Source organism: Branchiostoma belcheri, unplaced genomic scaffold, assembly GCF_001625305.1.
Source record: "Branchiostoma belcheri isolate BF01 breed outbred unplaced genomic scaffold, Haploidv18h27 scaffold11, whole genome shotgun sequence".
Taxonomy (NCBI): Eukaryota; Metazoa; Chordata; class Leptocardii; order Amphioxiformes; family Branchiostomatidae; genus Branchiostoma; species Branchiostoma belcheri.
The window spans coordinates 2,473,942-2,500,169 of record NW_017802491.1 but is presented as its reverse complement, the minus strand read 5'-3'; the positions used below and the strand labels follow the sequence as shown (position 1 = coordinate 2,500,169).

The following is a 26,228-nucleotide window of genomic DNA, read 5'->3' as shown; positions in this document are numbered from 1 at the left end:
GCAATAGTGCGCCAGGACAAACGGAACCGGGGTTGTGCAGCGGCAGATGTTGCATCAGCCGTCTGTACGGCTCCGACGTCATCAGCTGGGATCATGTGAGAGCTGGCAGCTGATTGGTCAGGCAAGGCGCCAGCCACGTGGACGGGGCCGGACACCGAGAGAAAGTGAGGGTCCAAAGTACATATGAGGATAAGCTTGGGCCAGGTTTTTAGAGGGTATGTTTGCTTTGTTCACGTGAAACGTTGGGACAAAGTATCGGTCAGTAACCTCAACAAGTCGTCCTTCTTTCCGTTACATAAAGCAGAAGAGGGCCACAGTTTACTAGAGATATTCAGTGATCAGTAAAGGTAACAACGTGAATAGAAGTAACCTTACAGTAGATGACTATATTAAACAAGAGTTTGAAGATGTTGGCAGGCGCCATACACCTCTGGTACCTGGTCGGCATCGTAACGTATATTTTCCTTCATTGTCTACAAATGCATTTAAAAATGCCAAGTCACGATTTTTGCCGTGCAGAATGTGCATGACAATGCCGAAGGAGAGGTGAACCATGTCAGACTAGGCGCCTTTCAGAACACATTGAGTCATCCCCAAATAAAGGCGGTGAGCCACACAGGTACAGGTGAATAGCCTGGTGTGTACTTGTATGTATGGTGTAAGCACCATATGGCATCACGACATTCAAGTAGGGGACACTTAAATTACCTTTGAATTAAATAAACTTTGTGCGCCATTGAAAGTTGCATGGCGTTAACCTCGGCAGACGAAGTATTGTTGAATTCACTAAAGAGTCCTAAAATTCACAATCTTTTGTTTTACAATTATCTATCACATTTTCAGTTCTTTTGTTTATACTGAACTATTATAGAAGGAACCAAAGGAACTGTACCTCACAGATAAGAAGTACTGTACCCTTCTTTGTGCGCCTAGAAATATGAATGCCAGTTTGGGTGCGTACGTGCGTGTGTTTGTGCGTGTGCGCACGCGCGCGATTGTGCGTGGGTAGTCCAAGTGCAGTTTTAGCCGCCCGTTCACTGGCCAGTCCTCTTCGCCATTAGCCTTAAGAGCCACACGGAACTCTTATAACAGATAGAGCAACAATTCACACTCACAGGAGTCTCCCAAATCTACTCTGCGAAATGAGAAAATAGGAGGGACAAGCCATGTAGCGCTATGTCCCGCTTAGCGGCCTTTACTAGTACTTGAGTTTGCATAGGGGACTTTTGGAGGGGGTGTTTTCAGTTATTCCTAACAGAGTCTGATCGCTTCCGAAGCCACAACAAAAACATGCCGGCCACGAGACCTTTTATGGAGGCTAGTTTTCATCCTGAAGAGCCCTTGTGTATTCCGGACCCAACCAATACAACGGCAGCTGATCAAAGAACTTGAAATCCACGAGGCTAAGTAGTACTCACTTCAGGGCCTACTCCTCACGAACACTGTTTTGCGGAGGGAAGTTTTAAGGGTACCTTTTTTATGGGGCGAGAGGTAAAGATACGTTGAATCTGCCCTCCTAACATCTGCTTGAAGACCGTAACGTTATCTTGTATGTGCTGCAGGTCGATCGCAGCAGCTATGAGATTGACGTCCTACCGGTCATTGACACAGTACCGTGCCAGCTACTAGCGGCACGCCCAGGGACGCCCGACTAACTCGGCAGCGAGAGAGAGTGTGTAACGCTAATCTCCAAGCAGATACTAGTATTTTGCTGGCCAGGCAGGCAGTATCCATTTGTACCAAAAAAGAGAGCCCGATAGAAATCGCCTCAAATAAGCCGAACCCTAGACTTCTGTTTTGAGAGCAGTGACGCTGGCTCGTGGTATAGATATCGGAGCACAATGTTTCTGGCTACACTGTTTCGATGCTTGGTTTAGATAGCCAATCCCAATGCAGCCTCTGAACAATTTGAATTTACATTTTATCGGACTGCTACTGGTATGAAATGGTGAACTAGCAAAGTAAATCACACTGTTTAACGTGGATCTGAATATTGAATCTGGAGTCTAGTATAGTGTTGTTTGTAGCTCTAGTCCGCTTCAAACGGTAGCTACCCCATGACTTGAAGCTAACAAGACTTGACTCCAGGCTCCTCCTTGGTTCAACGATTGTTAACGTCTCAATGTCTGATCATGTCTGTATGTTTCTGGGATGGACCATTGCTAGCAGTCTCTACAGGGACGGATAAAAAATCGCAAAAGGCAAACCATCACCAATCGCGATCAAGGGCAAGCTAATGCCAGCAAATGATCACGGACACTTGATGCTATCAAGGACATGTCCTTGGTCCATTGATTGACTTGTGGTCCAAGTGATCAAACGTTGACCGTACAGCAGTGTCACCTGCCGAACATTTTGAGAACAGCACCATGACTTTCAAAAGAATATGGACCGTGCGCCAGCGTCATCTGGCGGACGTTAACAGTGCCGTACCTTACCAAGGAAGAGACTGTCGAAATCTTTAACATAGCCAAACTCTAAAGGCTAACATAACGGGCTTGTTTGACTATCAGTCAGGAGTTGCTTTTCATTTCCAAACATGTAATGATGTCATCATATGCATATGTAAGCTGTAGTTACCAAGGGCGAGATTTTAGCTGTTGAATATTGATGCTGTACGTACTTATATATTTGTTGTGTACCATCTCCTCACCAAGACAATTGTAGCTACAAAAGCGTACCACTTAATTTCCACTTCCAAAAAATTTGTTGCGGAAAATAGACGGGAAGTTGGTAGAACTCAATGAGATACAATGTACTTAGCACTGTACTTAAAATGTGCATATATTTTTCCTGTCATGATCATGTCACGTTTTATTGTTCGTGGTTACAGGTTACCTCAATAAATGTGACTAATTGAAATCATTTTTACTATTTTGTTATCATTTACAGCTAAAACGTTTTTTCATTGAGGAACATCCTACAAATGTGCTGCCATTTACGAAGTCGGATGCAGTAAAGAACTATATAATCATTATAATGATTCAATTAGCAAACCATAAATAACTACAAAAAACACAAACAACAGTATGTTTGAAATATTAGAACCTACAAAGGATAATTTTATTGATTTAGGCATCTTTAACTTACAAAAACAGTTCATAGTGGGTGAGGCATGTCTATAGTAAGCCATCCAAAGTTATAAAAGCAGTTCCATTCTACCATCTTCATGACATTATTCCTTATCTGCAACTGGCTTGGACAGTCTTTCCACTTCAAGAGCAAAAACAAGCTGTCATGTCTACCAGATTACCAAGCCTATCTCATTTCATCTGGAAATTCAGATTCCCTGGTTATGTCACCATACCTATCTTACAATATGTCACTTTAATAAAAGGAAAACAGCCTAGAGTGTTTTTGTCTCTTCTACATCTAATTGCAAGGTAGAACCCATTTGGCTCTGGTCCATACAATTTCCTACACACAAATGCAAAACATGTACAGAGCATCTATCTTTGAGATGGTGCAATACCTCTGCAGTTCGTTGGTACTGAGTCAAACAGATTAAATGCATCATATGTAAGCTTTAAAGACAATATAAAGGGGTTCCACGCTTTCAAGGAAGGAGTACAGACTGATTGCAAACAACTTACAAGAGATGAAAGTGTTTCAATCATAGTGATGAAACATGCCATGTCTGTTTGAAGAGACAGGCATAATACATGGTACATAAAGATGCAGGTATTTCATCAGCAAAAGTGTCTGGTAATTATGAAGTCTATCAGCCCACACAGCTAATCAGTATATCTTAGTACTAAGCAGTGAGTAAACTTTTCTACTCTCATGCCCTGTGGACATGTATCTAAGTGTATCTTAATCAATTATACAATTTCATGTAGCCTCTTGTTCTTAGCTACAATGATTCTAACCAAAGGACTGTGTAAATGAAGCATTACCTAACAAAGTAAGGCTACATAATGGCAAATATAGATATCTCTGAATATCTAACTGTTACAACTTACAATCAAATCATTTTTTTTCTTTCCAATCATCATTCCTTTAAGCTGTGAGAAGTTTCAGCAATAATCCCAGTTGAGAACCTAATACTTTGATGTGACACAGCTTAAGTCTTTTCTGAAGGAAACATTTCTTTGGTAAGAGTTGTTGTAATCTTCGGCCCAAAGCCTGTAGTAGACCTCTTTTAGGAGAAAAACAATTCTGGTTGAAGCAGACATGATTAGATTGCCTCCAGCAAACTTCAACATGTTCCAAATACATAAACATGTGGTCTGTTACTCCCATCTCTGTGGCAAAAACAGCTAGCTCTAGGAGTTATATTTGTAATGTCTACCTCAAGTGAAATGGTGAAGGCTGACTAGTTTCTGTTCGAGTTTTTCATTCAAGAGTAATATCATGTAAGTATTACATTATTTTGGGCCAACTAAAGTGAGAAGAATTTGAGGATGACATGACACAAGCGAGGAACCCCGATGTCAAACACACAACACGTTAAAAACTACATGTACTAGAATAAATAAAATTGCAAACAAATTTCTAAGGTCAGGAAATAGCAAATGCATGGTGAAAATACCGCTCATAAATTAGAGAATAATTCTTAAAGGCAGTATAGTTGTAGGTAAGTTGAAACAACTGAAATATAATATGCTGATGTCTTGTTCCAAAGTCTAATGCCAACATCCCAACTGTTTAAATCTGGACAGCCATCTGACAATGGTGACCACTCCTGCATTTTCTGTTCTTTCAAAAAGCAGTAGAGATTGCATTATTCTTATTTAACACTGGTGACTTGGTGTGACAATTTGGCATGAGTTTTCCAACTTTTGCATCGATCCATAGACAAGACACCACATTTGACAATTACAATTTTTGGTACTGTCTTGGCTGAGTATTCGTAGTCTTTCATCATGTTTTTTCTCTTTAGCTGTAAGTCACACTGATGCCTGAAATAGGCTGACTCCAATTGTTCATTTAAAAATGATAGATCAATTTTGTATGAAAGTATGACACACTAATTCAACACTGAGGCAGTCAGGCTAGCCAAGACAGTACTAATGTTAGGATGCATCTCCAGCCTTTTCTCTCTTCTACATGATTTAGGTTGCACTAATTCTACCACAAAAGTGTCCACTGACTGACGACAAACTAAAACTGAGGTGTCCCTACAAGCCTATGCTCTGAACTAAAACACACATGCACATGACAACAACAATGAGATTCATTAAAATCACTACTATCTTGCATGTGTAGACTCCAGTGTATTGGAATGCAGCTAATGTTATATTCCCCACTAAAGACTGGGTAGTGTAGGTGATTCCTGTATATGGATTAAGCACTATGCAGTTAAGATTAGCTTGTTATACATTACGACAATGTAAGCAGAAGTTAGAAAAGGCTGGTGAAACAGGAGTACAAGGCTGATCATTACAACGGGTCTAATTTTGCTAAGAGCGGTTGGCTCATAATGAGGGAACTTGAGGCAATACAACAGTGGACCTCTGTTGTATTTGAAGGTGACAATAGGGGCATTCCTTCTGTACTGGAGCGCAGACCTCACACATGACGTAGTGATTGCAGGGCATGACGGCCACACAGCGATTCCTCTCCTGACATATCAAGCACTTCATGGCCTGAAGCTGGTAAATAACCTGCAGAGAGAGAGGCAGTTTCATTAGAATCACAACATACAGCATCACAACAAGCTACTGGAGCAAGTTATAGTCTTTATGAAGCAGCAGGTGGACAAGAAATTTGCCATTGAAAATTATTATCTGAAAGAAACAAAGCTACTTTTAGTATTTGATCCATTTAGCTGTTACTGACTTCAGGAATTTTGTAGTGTGTCCTATAGTAGTACTATAGTCCTGTTATCCAAACATAGTAAATTATCAATAAAAGATTAGTATACCAGACACAGATTGAAAAAATCAAAATTACCCAATTTGGTATGTTATACAAAGTTGGAAACAGCAGGCAGTGACCACAATTTACACATGTAATTCTGAAGGCTAAACATGACAAGTTGGCATTGTTTGTTATGAAGCCTACATTTTGTAACACCCCGCCCCACCTAATTAGTGATAGTGTGAGTGAACCAAACATACATTTTTGTAGCCCTAAATGCTTTCCTGAACCACATCTCACCTTGTCTAATCTCTCCAGATCTTGCCTCAGTTGTTGCTGGTAACTTCTCAATGTTGTAAGGGGAAGCTTCTCCATGTCGGACAGCTTTTGCAAAACATGTAGGTGTGGCCCGCCACTCAAATTTTCTATTTCTTTTCTCAGCACCTCTGCTTGGTTTCTAACCTAAATACAGGGAAACAATAATCAATGATTAGAGGAGGATGACACATGGTTTACTACTTCTTCTATGGATTGCTCATCTTTTACTGCAAATTTAATTTCAAATTTTACACATAAAAATGAACACACAAGAAAATAACTACTGTATGTGTATATTCTTCATACTCACCTCATCTCTTTCCACTATTGCCTGTAACTTTTCTTTTTCGGCAGCTTTGGCCTTTTCTGCATATTCAGAAGCTTCCTTCTTCCATGCATCACATGCCTGTGGAAGAAAATTTAAGACATGTATTAAGGACACACATGAAGTAATAGCTCTAGACAAACATCACATATCAGGGCTTGGTGCAGGTAAGGTTGGAAAAGTGTATGGTATTTCTGATGTCTACCTGCACCTAACCTGTACCTAATTCTGATTGGTGCAGGTAAAACTTGTTTGGTGCAGGTTAGCCTGACTAAATCGCGCTCCTGGCGGCCGCCGCCCTAGGTTGCCGCCCCCCTAGGTGGGGGTGGGGGTCATTAACGTCCAGCCGAGAGCTTGTATACACAGGCTAGGTGCAGGTAACTTCGAATGTTGCTGTGCAGGTATGGAGACAAAAGTATTTGCAGCCCTGCATATGAATTGAATGGGTGAAAAAAAATCCCATCCTTCAATAGCTACAGAGGAAACACAGTGTACATCACTGACCTGTTTTGCCTGCTGCCAGGACTCCTCCCAGGACTGTAGTTTTGTTCTACATGCATTGAGTTCGTCCTGTAGCCTCTGCACCTCACTGTTGGTAGAATTGGTAGATGAGAATGTGGAGTGGCTGCCCCCGACAGACAGCAGCGGGGAGTGAGGCCCCCGTGTTGAGAAGTTCTGTGAGCCCAGGTCCATGAAGCCCAGCGACCTCATCTCAGGAGCAGGCTGGCTAAGGAAGGCTGCTGCTGCCTGTAGTAAACAGAAGAAAAAGAATGAACTTTAGAAGTTACACAAGCAAAAATCACAATAGATTTATTCCAACCATGCATGTAGCAAACAGAACAAAAACATGGACTGTAGAGCAAGCAAAAATCAGGGCAGATTTACGCCAACCATTATAATAGAGTGGAAGAAATCTGTCCTGATTTTTGCTTTTGTAACCTCTACAGACTTTATAAGAGAGCTAGGGTCCACTTTCAAACAGACAGGAAAACTGGTTCACTTACGCAGTAATCTTTGGTCAGTAAAAGGATTATTCATTGAAAACATTTATTGCTCTACCAACGAATGAACCTAGACTGACCTGTTCTATTTGCTGCTGTTGGTGCTGCTGCTGCTGGATGTGCTGTGGTACAAAGGCAGGAGGCAGCTGTCCTAGAGGGGAGGGGGGCGACTGGGAATGTGTGGACGACGCTCCTAAAGACCCTGGGATGCTAACAGGGGTGGAGCCTGCCCCACTCAAAATGCCTTGACTCAACGAATTTGACAAGGAGTTGGACCCCATAAAATCTGGAAGAAAAAAAAAACAGTCTTGAGACACTGAGTTTCTGGAAGCTTATAGCTCCTACTAAAGATAACAAATGGCCAAACTATGAGGAAAGAACACATTTTTCTTAGTGTTTCCTGATGCTCACCTAGCCCTAGTCCTGCACTGGAGCTGGCTGCAGAGCCTGACTCGTTGTCCAGTTCCTTATCTATTGCTGACCCAACATCAAAATCATCCAGGTTCATGTCCTCTAGAGCAGAACCTACACACAGAATGGAAAACACCAGTCAGTTATAGGGCACGGTTAAAGACAACATCTAAATAATAAGACTCATTCACTCAACATGAAAAACTACTTCTTTGAGTGGTTGTTAATCTATAAATCAATCCAACAAGCATCCTTAGATCGCCAACCAATACAGTGAACAAAAACTTCAGCTTTGACTCTTCCTGTACATGTACCTAAGCTTGCACATGTTATATCAGTTAGATTTCATTCAAACAAGAAAACATATAAAAGAAAGTTTCAGTATTACAGCTACATGTATTTCCATATCAGTGTTCACACGCACCTACAACAGACTCCACTGTGTCAGAGGCAGGATAAAAAGGCCTAGCTGTTGGGGTTAACGTTGATGATGTGACCATGGTGGTCATAGATGATAATGAACTAGACAGAGGCCCTGAATTGGCGACCGACGTCACGACGGCCGTAGCCGTGCCCAGGAGGTTCTGTTTCCTCCTGAGCTTCTCCTGCTCGTCCAGGTTTGGGTCGCTGTCGATCAGCTGCAGCTGCTTCTTCAGCTGAGCCTGGAAATGGAACGGATTGGTCCATAACTGCAACGTGCAAGGGAAACAAAAAACAAAGGATGTAGCAAAACAAGCAGTGAAGACAAGAACATCTGAAGATCTCATTAATTAACACATGAGGGGACTCTAATGTTTAACATGGCATGGTCTAAGGGTGACATACAGTATAAGATATCCTTACAATTTTTGTTGTCAGGATATTGAGGACAACTAAAATGAGACTGTCTATATGTAAAAAGTTTATGTATGAAGTTTACAGGGAATCTTACCCATTAGGATCTACGCTAACTTATAAGTTATACATGTATTTTCTTTCAGTCATCATTCATATAACTACAGTGTACACGTTTAAATTTGCTATATGTTTCACCCTGTCTTTTCAATGTTCTCCTTTGAACAATGAACTTAAAACTTGGATTTGAAATATCCTGTATTTTGAATGTGAGCTTCAACTCCATTTGTAAAGGAATTGTACCATCCTGTTTTTGTATTGAGAGTGACTGACACGGGCTGTCTTTTTTAATGTTAACAAGAAATTGTTGTTCCATTTTTTTTTTAATTTGCTACTCTCCCTAACTCAACTAAAGCAAGCACGACCCAATCCTACATTCCACCCACCTGACTGTCTTCCCTCTCCGACCCCGGTGCCTTCTGGTAGGTTGACCCTGACCCCAGCCCGGTGTCTGAGGAGAAGCTACTGCTGGTGGAGGAGCTCTGGGAGCGAGGTTTGCCGATGGGGTTCAGACTGGGCGGGGTCAGCGACTCGCTGATGGAACTGAACACCCCCGACACAGGGGCGGAGATTGGCACCTGTACGGCAGGGGAGAGCTGAAGTAAATCCTCAGTAGAACAGGGATGGTGAGGGACAACACTGTCACTACATGGTAAGGGTCAGAGGAAATGCAGCAGGGAGAAATACTGGTGTGCAGTGCAGCTATGCTATATGTTAGCTGGTTGAAAGGTGCATGCTCACACATTCATGCAGTTTGGACAAAATGCATGTTTTGCTGCAGAGCTCATTAGTCTGACAATACAGCTTTGAAAATGAGCAAAATCAGGTGAATGAAACATTTTTGTAGGGTGTAACACCTTTCAACCAGAGGTGATTGTACAAGTAACTACCACGACACTTCTACTGTTGATGAGATACCTGCAGACGGAGTGTTGGCCTGTGTACTAGTGGGAGGTGGTTATTGAGGGACCACATCTGGTGTGGAAGCAATATGAATCAAAGAGAAATCATCAGAATCAAGGAAAGAAACAACAAAAGGGTAGAAAGTAGTTACATGCTGTCATCAAATCAATTTCATAAAATCATAGCAAAAGTCAGATGGAAAAGATAAAAATGACAAATTGTAAGTAAACATCATTGATTGTTACATGCAAGCTTTTAGTTGTCATGGTTAAAAAGGTAGCAGTCAGGATAGTGGAAAAAAAGCTGTTGAAAGGATTTGGTATGTGGTGTCAAAGTGGTGACATTTTGTATATTGTACATGTAGGTTGTTACACTGTCCATGGTAATGGTAGGTTGGTGCAGATGCATCCTAATACTTCAACATTTGTAAATATTTGATTTTCCACATGAATTGAATAGTACATAAAAGCATTCCTAAAACCTGTGTTTTGGAACAAGAAACAACAGATGAAGTCTCAGGTGCTGTGTTGCCGCTGGCTGTGAAGTGCTGGGCTTATGGAGAACTTTGACATTTTGAAAATGCAATTTTTAATGTCTTCATACCAACTCCAGGGATTACATGTTGAGTGTCTAGTACAGTACATAGATACAATAATGAAACATGGAGTGTTTTCCACTCAACCATTGTCTGGATTTTGTATTTAACCTTACCTATAATGTTATGTAGGGCTGGAAAAGTGTGTTCTCACCTGTGACACCTGTGCAGGTGTGCCTATGGGGAGGGGCGGGGCGGAGGAGGGGATGGGAATATCATCCAGACCAGTCGAGGAGCCGGCTGTGTTATCTTCTGCAGGTGGAGAGAGAGTCATTGTCAGAACACCTGAACATGGAACATGCTGACTTTCCTTGTCAAGTTCTGCAATTGGTGCTTATTTCTAACAAGTTTTATCACAAAACTGTAGCAATATGTAGCAAACTCATTCACAAGACAGGTACAGACATGTGCAGGTAGGATGGCCTTCAGGTTTGGATACTGATGACCTCAACTTACAGATAGTAAATATGTTGGTGTACTTCTCATAAAAAGACATCAACCTTTGCATTTAGTACTCTTGCATCTTAGATGTCAACCACATGTTACTGGTAGCAAAACATATCAAATACATTTAACACTTGTGAAGACGTGTACAACCTCAGCCATCCCTGCCAGATACATGTACATGACTATACTGCACACAGCATAGTGAATGGAACACATGCAAGGTGTTGAAATATCAAAACTGGAAATCTATATGAGAGATTTTCTAGGTCACTGTCCACCTTGCAGTGTGTTGTAGCGCAAACATTATACTGATGAAGAGGAAGTAAGTGTGTATACTAAGTAAAACACAGCTGCAGGAAGATATTATTCACTATCACCATGTAGTAAGTATTACCGGTAAGCTTGGATTGATATTGGTATATGGAGGAGAAGCCAAAGAAATTTATCAAAATGAGGACAAGGGATGTGAAAGAGATGTCCACACTGACAAATGGATTTCAGATTCCTTTGTAAGCCTTTATATTCCTTGCTGCTTAGTAGCTAGGGGGTATAGGTCTACACATATTAGATGATTACAGATTGGATAAATCAAAGTCTTTATAACTGAAGTGCTGGGATTATTATGACGTTGTCTGTGTTAGATGTTGAAAATGTCAGTGCATTTGTTTTATCTCATCACAGGAGCAGTAGGGATGACAGCAGGCTAACATGGTTGGTCATCTGTGTCAGAAATGTCTGAATACTGTTCATTCTGTGGAAGCTACAGTTCAGGAAAACAAGAGTCACAACATAAAGAATACCATCACCAGAGTATTTTTGTATTTGTCAGCCATGTTGATACAGTTTTCATCTACAACAAAATGTAACAGACATTGACAGACATATTACAGGTGAAGGTATATTTTGTAATACTTTCACCAAATGATACAAATTGTGGAGAGGTGTGATTTTGGTGTTTGAGACTGTTGTTTTCCTAGGAATGTTGCTTCCTCTCACGTGTACAGGTAAGAACAGGTGGCTTGCCTTGAAAGGGGGACGCATCCAGCAAGTACATGTAGTCTCCTGATAGAGGGGCGAAATTCAAGGGCATTCATTCAACAACTCACAAGTAGGGGACTGTTCAGCAGTCAGGCAATTCCAAGGTTACAATACTTGAAGAGGGAGAACTAACTGATGTGTTACATGTATTCTACAGAGAGGACATGACACATAAAGTACACATATTGTTGCATGCAAGATGTAATTGAAGCTTTACCGGTAGCTTTTCTTGCAGGATAGTTTACCAGATTATTCAAAATACCATAACTAAAGAAATGAGGACATCCTGTGGTCCATATGTGTAACATTAGTTTAGATGTGTTAACATCTGACTAGTAAATCTTTGGTAGACTATCCTGCTGAAGTGCTACTGAAACTTGCAAATGAGTTATTATCATAAAATACATGTAGTTATTTCAAAAGAGATTCACAAATGCCAGAAATTTCATGTTTGAGGTGATAAAATCATAGACAGATTGAGATGACTCCACTTCTAAGCAATATTGGACAATAATGTCCTTTTCGAAGACTAGAAATCCTTCAGTAGCAGAAAAGTTTGTTCCAAACTAATCACGGAGTCAGAGTTTTTTTCAATCTGTATTGTAAAATCAAAGATTATATTGATGTTATATGATCATTAGAAGTAATGTTTCTTATTGCTGGGGTAAAAACAAGGATGAAAGTAAAACTGGTCAGACCAATTTTATAGCAAGGACAGTTTCAAAAGGGATTTGAGTGCTCAGATCTTTTTGGTAAACAACTTTCAAAAAAGTCAGAAATGTCCTTGTGAACAGAAACTTTGGTGAAAACAAAAACTTTTTGGTTAGTTTTGTCAGGGACGGTTGGACTCCATGCACGAGGACAGGGGAATGAGAAGGGCGATACTCACGTTCAACATGTGCAAAGGCACAAAATGGTCCACGTGGACAATAATTTGTCTGCTGCATGTCGTTACATTTGGTAGACTTGTAAATCTGGGGGGAAGAAAGAGACACAACAACATGAGGACATTGGAAAGGCTACGCATCAGAATTGCTCAAATCTAGTCACATCTAAATTGCTCTGACAAATGTTGCTAATAGGTTGACCGATACACTAAAAGATACAGCTTGACAGACTGACAGGAATATTGAACAACCTGTTTCTTAACAGATCTAACAGTGACACACCCATATACACCTCTAGGTAGAAATCAGCTTCTGTTGTGACAACCATTGCCACAGACAAGCATGTTCCTACATACCTCTGGGTGGAATTGCTGCTCTGTCCTAGTGTGACAATACTGACAGTTGTCCCCATTCTCACACAGAGATGGATCCCCCCACTCATCACCATGCTTCACATTAGGACAGGGTGTGGACCTAGTGAGAAACAGACAAACATCAGCATCAACAAGTTAATGCCTAAATTACCCGAACGGAAAATGCTGCACAAAAAAAAGAGTTCATGCCACTTCAAGATTTAAACTCAAAAATCAAAACAACACTCAATCTGTTGAAAGTATCTTTAAATACAGAATCCATATTAACATGTACCTTTCTACAGATACAAATATATCATTGGTTAGAAATAACATACAATAGAAGCATTGTTCTGTGGATGTTACCTATACTTAAACTTGCGAGGACTTCTCCTACGATCTCTGGAATTGTGGTACTGTGGGCAGGCGTACCCCTGTCGACAGAGCCTGGGTGGTCGTTTGCATGATTCTGTCTTGTAATTTGCTAAAACAAAGTTGGTATCTGGAAAAAAATTAGGTCAGAATCAGTAACTATGGCAATAATCAAAATAATAGTAAAAGTAGTATTACTATTTTAAATAAGGTTAGACACCTTGCTGTAGTTTGTAGGTCAAATCATACTACAAATGGGGAGCTAAAAATTTACATCAAGAGTATGTGTGCTTACTTATTCAAGATACACACTTGACATTCTTCTCATAGTGACTCCAATATTTACACATGCATTTTCAGGAAGAGTGAAAACATGAACTTGAAGATACTTTCAGAAACAGTTTATAACTAAAAGTTAGAAATTACAGAAGAAAAGTATCCCAAAATGTGTGTGCCGTGTGTGGCAGTTGCACTCACCATTCCACTTTGGGTCTTCATTAACTATCATATTCTTTTCTTGTTTCTCCGGGAGGGAGAGCCCATTCGTGTCGGAGGGATTATTCCCCGGCGTTTGCTGCTGAGCCTGCAGCTCTCGGATATCGTAGACCGCGGGCCGGAGGTCGTGAGGGCCGTGTGCAAACGCACAGTGGGGCCCGTTTTTCACGCAGTAGCCTCTACTATCTGTCTCATGTACACAGGTACTGGTTTTGTAGTAGCGTAGGTGATATCTCCGTTCTGTGTCTCCGGCCGTACGGTGTAAATAGGGGCAACTGCAAATGGAGGGAGGACAAAAACAATGTCAGATAGGAAACACAGATTTCACAGGACAACCATGGGTGGAAGTATTTGTGCTAAATTTAAAAACGAGATCTTTAACTGATAATAACCATAACATGTCACATGTACATACGGTTGGTGAATGTAACTTCAAATCAAGGGTTCACTGCTCACTGTGCATAAAATATGCTTCATGCATGATGTGGACAAAATAAGAGAAACATAGATTTGTGCAGGACTTTGTTACATTGTGTTATCAACATTACAGTACGTTTCTGATTATACTGATTACGTATAACACTCTTACATCTTCATGAATATCTAGCTGGAATTTTCCAGCTATAGCAAACAGGTCCGCCTGCCTTGTCTGAAGCATTCCCTACTCAGTCAATATGCAGATATGCATTAACCATTCAGAAAATTTCAATTACAGCTACCAAGTATATTCCAGTCATAGGTAACATTTTCTGCAAAATCAAGAAGATTTCAAAACAGTGCAGGGAACAGGATTAGTGGCCAGGAGTAACAATAATGGCATAGTAGATTCAACAAGTACAGCTTTCAACATCAATTAAAATCTATGTGAAAATGCCAAAAGTATCAAAGAATATTCAAAATGATATTCCCAAAGAGGCCATATTGTTTTAGACTGACAAAATCCTGTGTTGCTGTAAATATTACTTCATTTACCTAGGAAAACCAGTTAGTATTGCCCTGAGGAAGGTACATGTAGCAGGGGGACTACCAAAACATAAGCAGGGAAAAGGCTCTGGTGGTATACAAAGAACGTTACTCAAATTGATTTACAATCATAGATAATGCAATTTTTTACCTAGAGAGAAATTACCTATTAGTGTGATGTCGTGTTTTTTTTTTTCAAATTTGAGGAGACATAAACAGATTAGAATGACAGAAGTTTGGCCACAAAAATTTCTCTCCACCTGATACATTGTAGGTGTCTTTGAGACATCATCATCATGTGCTATCTATACTAAATCTATAGTTACGACAAGCTACTTTTTACTGCTGTGATCTTCCCCCACATTTGCTCTTTTCCAAGAAAGATGGTAACTTCATATTCATATGCAATCAAGGGACACGTAATCCAACCCACCTGCTCCCACACTAGTGCCTACAGCACAATGCCTGATAACTAATCTACAGTTGCACAGTACTGTACATATCATGCAGATGAAGGCAACTTCTTACCTTATCTGTCCTTATGTTCACCTTGTTGTAGACTTATCTATAGCATAGACCAAAATTTGCAATGCTATGGAGAAACTAAGCATTGTAAACAACCTGTTGGTGGTATGAACTAAAGAGACTACCACTAGGTACATGTTTATTCCCACTTTCTGCAAACAGAAATATTGGAATACAGTCAGGGTTGGACAAGTCCCATTGCCCACTTGCCCAGGGCAAGTAAAAGCACTGTTTGGGCAAGTGCATGTGCCCCTACACTTGCCCGATTGGGCAAGTAAATTTTTTGGATGCAAAGTATAGCCTCTACGGTGTTTGGAGCAAGTCAAATCACCTTATTTCCATAAATAAAGCATCCAACATTATCAACTCCAAAATAAGACAATTTTAAAATTGGTGGTAGTAAAAATGCATTGAAATTTGTATATTTTGGGCAAGTAAAAAGTTGGTTCGGGTAAGTGGAAATGACCTTGTACTTGCCCGATAGGGCCAGTGGATTTTTTAAAACTTGTCCAACCCTGATTACAGTATATGTAAATATCTTTTCTTCACTGAAGAAAACTTGATGGCATTTCCATATTGAGGCATCTTTGTAACTTGTAGGGCTGCACAAGGCCTTTCCCATGTAGAGAAATACATGCAGCGCTAGCTCGGCTCCACCTTTCTCACATAAGGTAAACAGACTAATTTGAGGACATTTCGTTCTGTTGAAAATGGGAGTAAATGCAAGTTTTCAAAACATAATATCTTTCTTGGCCAAAAATCTTACATTTGATAACCAAAAACGAAGCCTATGAAAATCAAACTGACAAAACAAAATCTTTGGCAAAATGTGCTCATCATGTTAATTTCTTCCCAGTCAATTATAAAAGCTTCAGTCATCTGAACAACCATAAATGGTGACCTCATGAGGGTCAGAGGGAAAGGTGACTGAGTGTTGTGTTCAAACTCTATTCGTACCGTACTCAATACTTAGTTTAGTACACAACTTGAAAGATTGCTCTATACAGTACAACTGGGTCTAACATTTACCACTGATATTTAGCTACATATGGTTGGGCAAACAAAGCTCAGGAAGACCAGAAAGCATACATCTCATGTACAAGATAAGGTACAAACCTCCATGTACATGACAAGGATAGGCACAGTATCAGGAAGAGGTACATTAGTCAGAACAAAGTACCCACCTGTTGCACTGCCCAGCCCAGGTAACCATATACATTGTACCAAAAAAAAAAGCCTGGCTGTTACAATGGAGGTACTAGCTACAGTTACAGTTAGACAATGTTCGGGTAAAAACAAACAATGGTAGATGTAACCAGGAAGGTAAGCTGTTTGAAAAACATTTCCCAGGTGACGCAGAAAGCTTTCCCTTCTACAACATTGTTACTTCTGGGAAGGTTCTGCATTACGTTTGAATGGCTCATTGGCTCCAGGCTGTAGGAGTGATATAAGCCTGCCACGTAACAGTATCTTCTTGAGTCTAGTCTATATGTATCTACTGAGCTTGTTAAATAGCACATCCCTGAATACTGACTGAATGTTGTGAAGGTTCTTAGAAATTACTGGTAGTAGAGACAACAACAGCAGCCATCATTTGTAACATATTTGTACATATAACTTCGTCATGCTCAACTATTATCCCCGACAAGTAATTCATCATGTGAATTGACTATCATCATCACCTGCCATGCAATAACATATATCGTACCTGGACTAACGATATGACAGAGGAAAGGGGTACCTGCAGTTTACAGCCACCAGTTGCTTCTGTACATGTACAGCATTCTTCACCAGAGTCTTGTTCAGTACAAGACAGTGGCCCATACACAGTGCAGGTGAGACTGGGAGGCCTCTGCGCTCTGTTCCCAACCTCCCATTCATCCCTACTGGCCTGTCGATTAGTCTGCACAGCGCTCCAATACACACTCTGCCCTTATACATACATGTAAGCAATTATCCCTCCACAACATCACAGTTCTACATGACTTGATTGTCTGGGCTCCTCGTCATTGTTTTTTACCTCCGCGGAATGGATAATGCAACAATGTGTATCTTTCATCCCGCAGCCGCTGGTAGAAATAAAGGCTCACAATATGATATGAAAGGCGTCGTACTGCCTGCAATCTTTGATTGTCCTATGATTGTCTCAAACTACCATACAGCTGGCGAGTCCAGGGACCACCTCAAGAGTTCATATGCCTGCGCTAGGCAACATTTTGTAAGTACATCAACCTTAGGTGTTATGTTGAAATTAAGGACCAGTGCATAAAATAACACCTGCTAAGAATACATGGAAAAAATTGTGACATTATCCCTGATAGAGACTAGTATAATACTTGTACACAACCAACCAACATTGGTAACTTCAGTTTTAGTCACAATGTTGACCTTTAAACTACCTACATGTACTGGTACACCACTGTCTAACTGATAAGTATTTTCATGTTGAGAAAACATTTCTAACAGCACTAATCAGACTGATAACCTCTGCTGAAGCAGCCCATGTTTTCCAGACCACCTGTGTCCTTATGTTTTATGCAACTGCTGGAAATGTAGGGCCCTGTACTGTAACCTGATACACACTGTACATCTGCAATCAGTACCAGCTACTCCTGTGCTTCCGGAATCATTACCTCTGGCATATTTTCACAGGTAAAACATTTGATTCTCTCCACCTTTATGTATTGTGGATATCAAGAACCATATTTTACAACAAGTAACTCAGTTCTTATTAATACATTATATCAAATATTAAGTCTACATGTAGGTATATCATATTTTATTTTATTCATTTCCATGAATATGTATGTTGCAATTGCTTGCAATCGCAATCACATCATGATTTTGTTTTTGCTACCATTGGCATTACACTGGTTGCATCTGAACCAAATATGTATCAACAATTTTTGATACTAAATATAACATTTAACGTGTTTACCTATGTTTCTCTGATCATGCAATTGCCTAAACAGATGCCTAGCACAAAATAACCTCCTAATAAGAAACTGCAGTAATTGAATATGAAAAATTGTGAAAGAAATTCAAGTAATTCTCAGATAAATTGTAGGTCTTAAGTCCTATCAACAATGACACATCAGCTTTCAATTCCATCGTATCTGATCCTGACATGAAAAATATTGTGGCTTTTTTGCTGATTTGAGCTCTTTTAGAACTACAGGAAGGTCTACTATAAATATGCACATACTTCATGTATTCATCCAAGCTTAGTATTGAATCAAATGCCTTAACTTAACGGTATATTGTAAGTTTCTTTTTCAAACTTTCAATACAGAAGCCCTACATATATCTGGCTGCACACCCTTCCAATTATTCAGTCTTTACAGTAATACTACATAGAAGCACACTGCCAAGTTTTTCACAATATAAGTCTTATCTGTCTCTTATTTGGCTGTTGGGAACTTGTCCAAAACATTATCCTACTGACAAGACAGTTATAGTGAGGTTCCAAGTAAGTCTGATGGAGTGAGCATCAGAGTAAAGTATAGATTACTAATATTCATAGAGATGTGACACCCATTTTTTTCACTATTACGTAAGGTCTGAGACAGTAGTCATAAATCATGCATGTGATTTAGATTTGGTGTGATATGGAACTCAAAGAGTATGTGACGACATATGTGTTTACTGTAAACAAAACAGCATGTTTTGAGATAATGATCTCTTTTTCAAGGCCATGCATTTGATTGATGGAAAATAATATAGTAATGAGAAAAGTGGCACTACCTAAGGACAGCATGCAAAATTTGAAGCTTCTTTAAACTGTACAGTATATATATTTTTATCAAACAACAATACATTTGTATTACAGTTTGGCCCCTTCCTTCACATCAGTGATTGGAACTTAGGCCATGTTGATTTGATTATATGGATGACATCCTCTGGGAACCCCAAAACTGATGCGAGCGTGCGAATAAAAAAAAAAGTTAAGCAAAAAAAAAAAGTTGCTTTCATGATGAAATCCACGTGGTCATGAAGGTTAAACAAATGACACAGAGTATGGTATGGCGAATAATCTACTCCTCAAATTCATTTCTTTACAGTTTTGTCTTTTTCGTTTGATTTTGGCATTCTGCGACATTGGTATCGTTTTCCAATATTTATTTTGCAACTTACGGTATATATTTGCTCATTTTGCAACGGTTTTGTACGATTTACAGTATGGTTGAAATTTTTTTTTTTTTGGAAACGGCCGAAAATTCATGCGCGCGTGGATGTCATCCATATAATCAAATCAACATGGCCTTATGGAAGAAAAACTCATTCTGTTCTTTTAGAACCTTCAGATACTTCAGGCTTACTCTATGATTATTTCTTTTGTCTGAGAAATTCCTTGAAAACAGCAAGCCTGCAAAGAAGCATAAGATTAAAAGAAAAAGAACAAAAGAAAAAGAGTAAATGTTGTTTTTCAATGACAACAACTCAGCCGAAATTGCCACAGTTGTCCACACTGAAATGCTGATGTAATCAGTAGGAAAAAAAACTACCAATGATACATCATATTGGCAGGTAATCTGAGTTAACTCTTGAGATGTTAAAATGGAGTATCAAGGCTCTTTTTTTAAATTTTATCATAGGCCAAGTTACCACAGCAAATTGTTGTCTGAGAATGAGATTTACATGTGTAATCACTTTCTTTGTCTCCTCAAAATATTCTTTGGTAACCATATCTCAGAATGTCTTGACACAAAACACGGTGCAGTTCAACTAGATGAAGTACATGTTCTTCTTGGGCCCTTGTCGTCCTGCAGGACCATCTACAGTACATGTTACAACCATCATAATTCAAACAAAGTGCTTAATTTTCCCTGTCTTGCTCAATAGATACCATGGTAGATTTCATTACTGCACTAACAATAATTGATATTGCATTAAAACATGAAATATTTCCTTTGCCCAGATAGCGAGTAAGCAATCATTGATGGCCAATGCAGTCCCAGATACATGTGTACCACTGATATATTTGCCTAACTAGTTGGCGCCAGAGTGGACTTTTATACAGTTAGGCAGGAAGACAGGAAACTAGGGGCAGCTCACTAACTCTTTGGACTGTTCCATTTACAGGGCACAGGAGGGAGGTACTAGTTCTTGAATTTGAAAACATATTCAATAATGATGATCCACTATAAATAATACTCTTAGCTTAGGAATAACCACTGACTTGCCCATTTTTTGTTTAACTCATGAGTCATAAGCTTTGCACACTTTTGCAGAAAGGTTGACTCATCTCTAAATATTTACAATGGAATAGTCCTTAAATGTTCCTTTTCTGTCATGTACATTGTAGTACGTATGTATGTATGTACACATTATGTATGTCTGTGTGTGTGTGTGTGTGTGTGTGTGTGTGTGTGTGTGTGTGTGTGTGTTCCAGTGGTAAAGTATACTGTATTTAAACCCACTGTGATCTGGCCTTCCCCACTCTTAACATGTCCTGCTAAACCGTTCACACCTGGTTTTCTAATTTTAGCCTTTAAGTTAGTATACAGTACATTACACACATTACTGAACTATGTTGGAATCATGCTTTCTGCAGATACACAATTTAGAATGTGCGATTCACATTGCTTACTAAAAAAAGTATGCTATCTTGAATGAAAAAAAAATTAAGACTAAAGGTTGGCAACAACTATCTGAGACATATTTGATATTATTATGACTATTGGGGTTGGCCAATTTCAGAGATACATGTATAAAGGTCTACATCCAATAAGACAAAGTAGAACAGAAAGGGCTTTTCTAACTCATGTATGTATCTATCAAACTATCCTTTCTTTCCTCCTTCATAGATGTATACACTGCACATGTAAACACTGCACATGTAAACACTGATAATCATCATGTATCAGAAACTAGGTCATTTAGATAATTACACAATTGGATTTAGGCTCATTAGTTGTTCCTTATGCAAACTTGCAGGACTCTATCCGCTATCATAACCAGGGCCCACTGGGAGTAGAGCAGCATTGTTGACACCTCTGATATTCATCAAACAATCAACCAATATGTCAGACACAGTTTATATTCTCTACAAGACAACACTGACTGAAATTGTGAAAAGTATCAAAATCTAGAGAGAATGACATACTTGCCAGGAGAGTTTGGGCACTCTAAGATTTCAGTTGGCAGTGGGCTTACTCTCCCAACCAATTATTTGCCCTATTTTTACTGAATCAATAATCAAAGTTTAAATTTGAACGTGGTGAAGAGGCTACTGTTTATATAAAGATGACTACAGAAAGAATTGTACTAGTCTAAATAAATAGTAACCCAAATAGAACCTTTATACATATAGTACATATGTACTTCCATTATACTTTTCAGTTATCAACTTTTTGTTTCACACACACACCACCCATAGAAAAAAGCTTTCTAATTATATTTTACAAATCATATATGCTATCCCCAGGGCTACAGAACTAAATGACAGCACAAAGTTGTAGCGAATGACCTGGATGAGATGAACTTTTTCTTACCAGCTCTATTTGAAATAAAAAGTTTTCCTAATGACTAACATGTATGTAAGAGAATAGTACAACATACTGAAGTCAGTCCTATAGGACTGGTATATTGATATGAAGAAGTTCAAGGACATAACAAAAAAAGTGAAAAAAGACCCTATGCTATAATTACATGTACAAGGAAACTAAGAAAAACAATACCCACAAAATGAATTTCAGTTTCTTAGGAGAGTCAGTGAAAAATTAAAAATAAAGTATTAGTTCATTAGTTCATAGACATTAATTCATTCTAACTTAAAACTACAGAAATTTCTTGGCATGCCCGAGTAATACAAAAAAAATATTTTTCTACGTCACATAGGGAAACAAAAACTACATTCTCACTTGAGTTAACATCAATCCTATTCTACACGTATGTGCTCAAGTCAAGGAAAAGAAAGCAATGAAATCCACAATCAGCGACATAATTACATTTCAAGTTGCCTACAATGACATCATTGTGTATCCAAATGCAGAGGGGACATTGAGCGTGGAGGACAATTAGATTTTCCTTTATGTCGCTATTAATCTAATCATTGGGTGATCACGATTTGTTTACATAATTATTTGTCCTGAAATAAATGATAGAAATACAAACACAACCCAGAAAATATGCAAAAGGTATCAGCAACACTATTCCAGACACAGCATATGTACATATTTTCTCTGTTGAAAACATAAATTCAAAACCAATTGGAGGGGAGAGTAGATATGACATCATGACCACTACTTACTTTTCAGACACCATGATTGAAATATGATCACAAAAATACTATATCACATTTCACACAAAAATACCACCACCAAGTGTCATAAAACAGGACAGAGAGAACAACTAAGTGTTTAGACATTGGCAAACCAAAGGGCAAAACATTCATGATGTCGCTCCGATGCGACCTAGTTGGCCCATATGCAGAATATTTTGGTCGGCCCATGTACGATGCCAACAATAGCACAAATGTAAACTTCCTGTTTTGGTTCGCGACCCTGGTTAACCCTAAGGTCTTCTATCACGTAAAAACACCACCTGTGTAGCAATTTATAACTTCCTTAAGAATCTAGGGCAAAGATCTATGGAACAGAAATAACTTAAGTCGTCTCGGATGAGTATTTCAGAAGCTAAAAGAAGAAAAGTCGAGAAAAACCCTCCCACAAGATTTTGAATCAGGCCCGCCATTTTGGATAGCGATATTGTTACGCTGAATTACGTCAACATTCTTGGGGAAACTTCTGAGCATGGAGAGCCTTGGGCTGACTTTGAGGTGATCAGAGATCAATTCAAATTTCACTAAACCATGACATATTTACAAAATCTAGTTTTTAATATCAAGAGAAAGTTGTGAACACATCTATAGTTAGCTCTACGTGACCCCAAACACATAGGCAGGGGCAGAGACATGGTGACCTCAGTGGTCTGACAACCCGCCAAATTCGTAAAATTCACTGAGCAGAGAAATCAAAACACAACAGCCCAGCCTGCGTAAAAACACATGGAATAATTCTCACTCCCCCAAACACCAAATATTGCACTAAAATACACCAAACTTAAAGAGTTTAGCGAGGAAAAAACAAGTCCGGAAGCGAAACTAGCGGTACTTTCCCACTACGATATCAACTGAAATCTACGGCGAAAATGGTCACCATCAAACCCGTAAAGATAGTGAAATCGACATTAAAGTCCATTTCTGTGCACCCTACATCTGCCAAGGTGTTATGATGGCTTTCAGATTCAAAAATTCTAGACTAAAAGGAGCAAAAAATACTCCAATATTGCATGAACCTTGTTGGCTTTTACTACTGTTTACGGTAACAAAGTAGTAACAGACGCAAATGTTCGGCGCCTAAGTTTGTTCTAGCATATCAAGGAAATCGAAGGTTTTAGTAAACTAACAAAACCACAGGCTAATAAATGGTGTTATAGAGACCACATGGAAACACTTGGTGTGTTTAAGAAAAGTAAAATTCCTGCTGTCAAACACTTTCAAGATCAGGTCTACATGTATAAGCGATCGGGAAGTTTGGCGAAGGGGGAGGGCCGATGTTTTGGCGGCCAGTTGAAATACACTTTTACTCACTCGTCTCCGTTCGGACAGATGCCTGACTGCTCGTCAAATTTATCACAGTAGATGTCGGGGCTATAGTTGAAGGTCCCGTCTCTTCTCCTGATCGGTCTTCGTCGCCTCTGGTTCATAAAATGCCAGTGGAAACAGGTAAAGGGCCGATGCTGTTGACACTTGTGCTGGAGAAAGTCCTGACACTGCTGCGTTCTAAACTCCTTCAGATACCTGGCGAAAACAAGCACGGATTAGCACCAAACTCACCAAATGACACCCTGAAATGGTCTCAGAAAAGAGAATACTGTCGTCCAGATGCTTACATGTAGTGGAAGGGTTTTTCGGGAACATTTTGAACGACGGCAGCTGCTGTTTTGTTGTCCTCCGACGGCATCTTGGCTAACAACACGGACGCGCGCCCACCCAGCCGCAAGGACTCACGGGAAATCTGGGGGTCACGAGTCAAACGTAGTATAGTAAGGGACAGGTGAACGATATTTTGAAGGAGGTTAAAAAACAAAATATGAGACGTATCTCCAGACAGATTTACCAACGACCTAGATTTTACGCTCCTGTACATATTTCTCGATGCGAAGTATACAATGTGACACTTAGAATAAAGCTGTCACATTTTGCTGGTCATCAAGACGTGGGTGCAACATAAAGTTACATATGAATAACGTTACATATAACGTCATATAAAGTTATATGACCTGTATATTACAGGCTTGCAATCACTAGAAAGGGTAAAATTAGCATCTTCAGGATCCTTTTGCACCTGCTCTACTGGCATTAATTCCAACCAAGTAAAGGCGGTTAATGGGTAACACTAGTGGTAAAAATAAGATATGAAAATAAGCATGTCTGAAAGAAGTTTAGGCCATGTATGCAGCTCTCATTAGTAATCTTAGATCTGTGAATATGCAATTTTTTATATCGTAAACATGAACATGATGACTTATTTTAATACCAAATTCCACTTGTGAGCATGTTTCAGACATTTGAAATTAAATGTGCACATGAAAAATCCACTGACAAAACAAATGCAAACCAAGAAGACCTGTACATGTATCACTACATAGAAACTGTCGAAATTTAAATTGAAAAACTAAGCATGTTTCACTATCGTCTTTCTCAAAATGTGACCCGAAATATCATTAAGGGAGTAAATTAGTACGAATTCTTGGTCTGCCTTCAAATACTGCTGTGTCACAAATTAACTGTTCAACAGTCTGACATCCATACAACTGTTTTTCCAGATGGCAAGACAAGGCTTGTCAAGGTTTGCTACAATACTACACTATCATGGTCAAATGTTAGCTACTGAACATGGTGATTGCCAAATGGGATTTAGAATGAGGAAGTAAAGGAAGAGGGTTATGGAGAAGAAATTACTCAACAGGAAATGGAGTTGGCTCTGAAGATGCCTTGGTAGGACGCTGGAAGGAAAGACATACGTAAACATCACAAAATATTTGGCTCCTGGAGGAAGAGGAGGAAATGAGGGAACAGTAAACAGCACTGAAGGATTATTGTACAGACATTATGTGCACTGAGACTTGGCAAAGTGATTTTACAAAATCTATGTTAATTCTAATAATAGCAGTAACTACTAGTACTACCATTTCTGGGCTATGATTAATGACATCTTTTAAACACTCAGAAAAGGACAATGGCTTTGTTGGGGTCGTTTTAGAATTCAATGAGCTGTATAAAAACTGTCTGCAAGCTAAACACCAGATACTACAGGTATATGATTATCTTGACATTAAGAATATTACTCTATCACACCTCTTCATTTTACCTGGCAAACAAGACCCTAAAAGATATGGCATATAAAGGAATGGTAATCTTCAGACCTGAAGTAAAAATTGATATAGGGATTGTCTTTTACACAACCAGTACTGTCTCTTATCTTGCTTTACATTTTCGGAAGTAAAAAAATTACAGTATACAATTGGGAAAGAGAAGAAAGCTAATTTTTGAAGAGCATCCCCTAGCAGTCAGTGCTGCAAATGCAGTGGTAGCAATTGCTGATACATGATGTACTAACATTTTATTTTTTCCTGGTTGGGTGCTGATGCATTAGTTGTGATTGTCACATTTATATGAATGTCCAATTGTGGTCTATAATAATAAGGCCGTACTATTCATAACCTAATATTTGTATTTCTAAACATCCCTTACCTATTAGTGGGTGTGCAGATATACCTCAGTATGATGAACCTTTGTTAGAAAACACCTTGAAATAAATCAGTGTCTTACCAATTGCAAATGTTATGCATTTATTATGTACTCTTGAATATTGCAAATATTTCACACCACTT

General features: G+C 39.3%; 1 protein-coding gene across 4 annotated transcripts; it reads right to left on the bottom strand.

The window, feature by feature from the left end:
* Nucleotides 1–3,028: 3,028 nt before the first annotated feature.
* Nucleotides 3,029–24,345, bottom strand: LOC109484012 (RING finger protein unkempt homolog). 4 transcript variants are annotated; one of them, XM_019787172.1, is made up of 17 exons: nucleotides 24,225–24,345; nucleotides 23,923–24,132; nucleotides 13,824–14,116; nucleotides 13,341–13,476; nucleotides 12,978–13,095; nucleotides 12,624–12,708; nucleotides 11,720–11,758; nucleotides 10,404–10,501; nucleotides 9,670–9,726; nucleotides 9,138–9,329; nucleotides 8,282–8,546; nucleotides 7,858–7,971; nucleotides 7,527–7,732; nucleotides 6,950–7,192; nucleotides 6,431–6,526; nucleotides 6,103–6,264; nucleotides 3,029–5,606 (listed from the first exon to the last, which is right to left on the bottom strand). In XM_019787172.1, exons 1-17 carry the CDS (start codon nucleotides 24,293–24,295, stop codon nucleotides 5,418–5,420), a joined length of 2,574 nt encoding a protein of 857 aa, XP_019642731.1. In that variant the 5' UTR covers nucleotides 24,296–24,345; the 3' UTR covers nucleotides 3,029–5,417. The 4 variants fall into 4 exon arrangements, with proteins under 4 accessions (XP_019642731.1, XP_019642748.1, XP_019642740.1 ...); XM_019787189.1 differs by lacking the exon at nucleotides 9,670–9,726; XM_019787181.1 differs by lacking the exon at nucleotides 11,720–11,758.
* Between the last annotated feature and the right edge of the window lie 1,883 nt (nucleotides 24,346–26,228).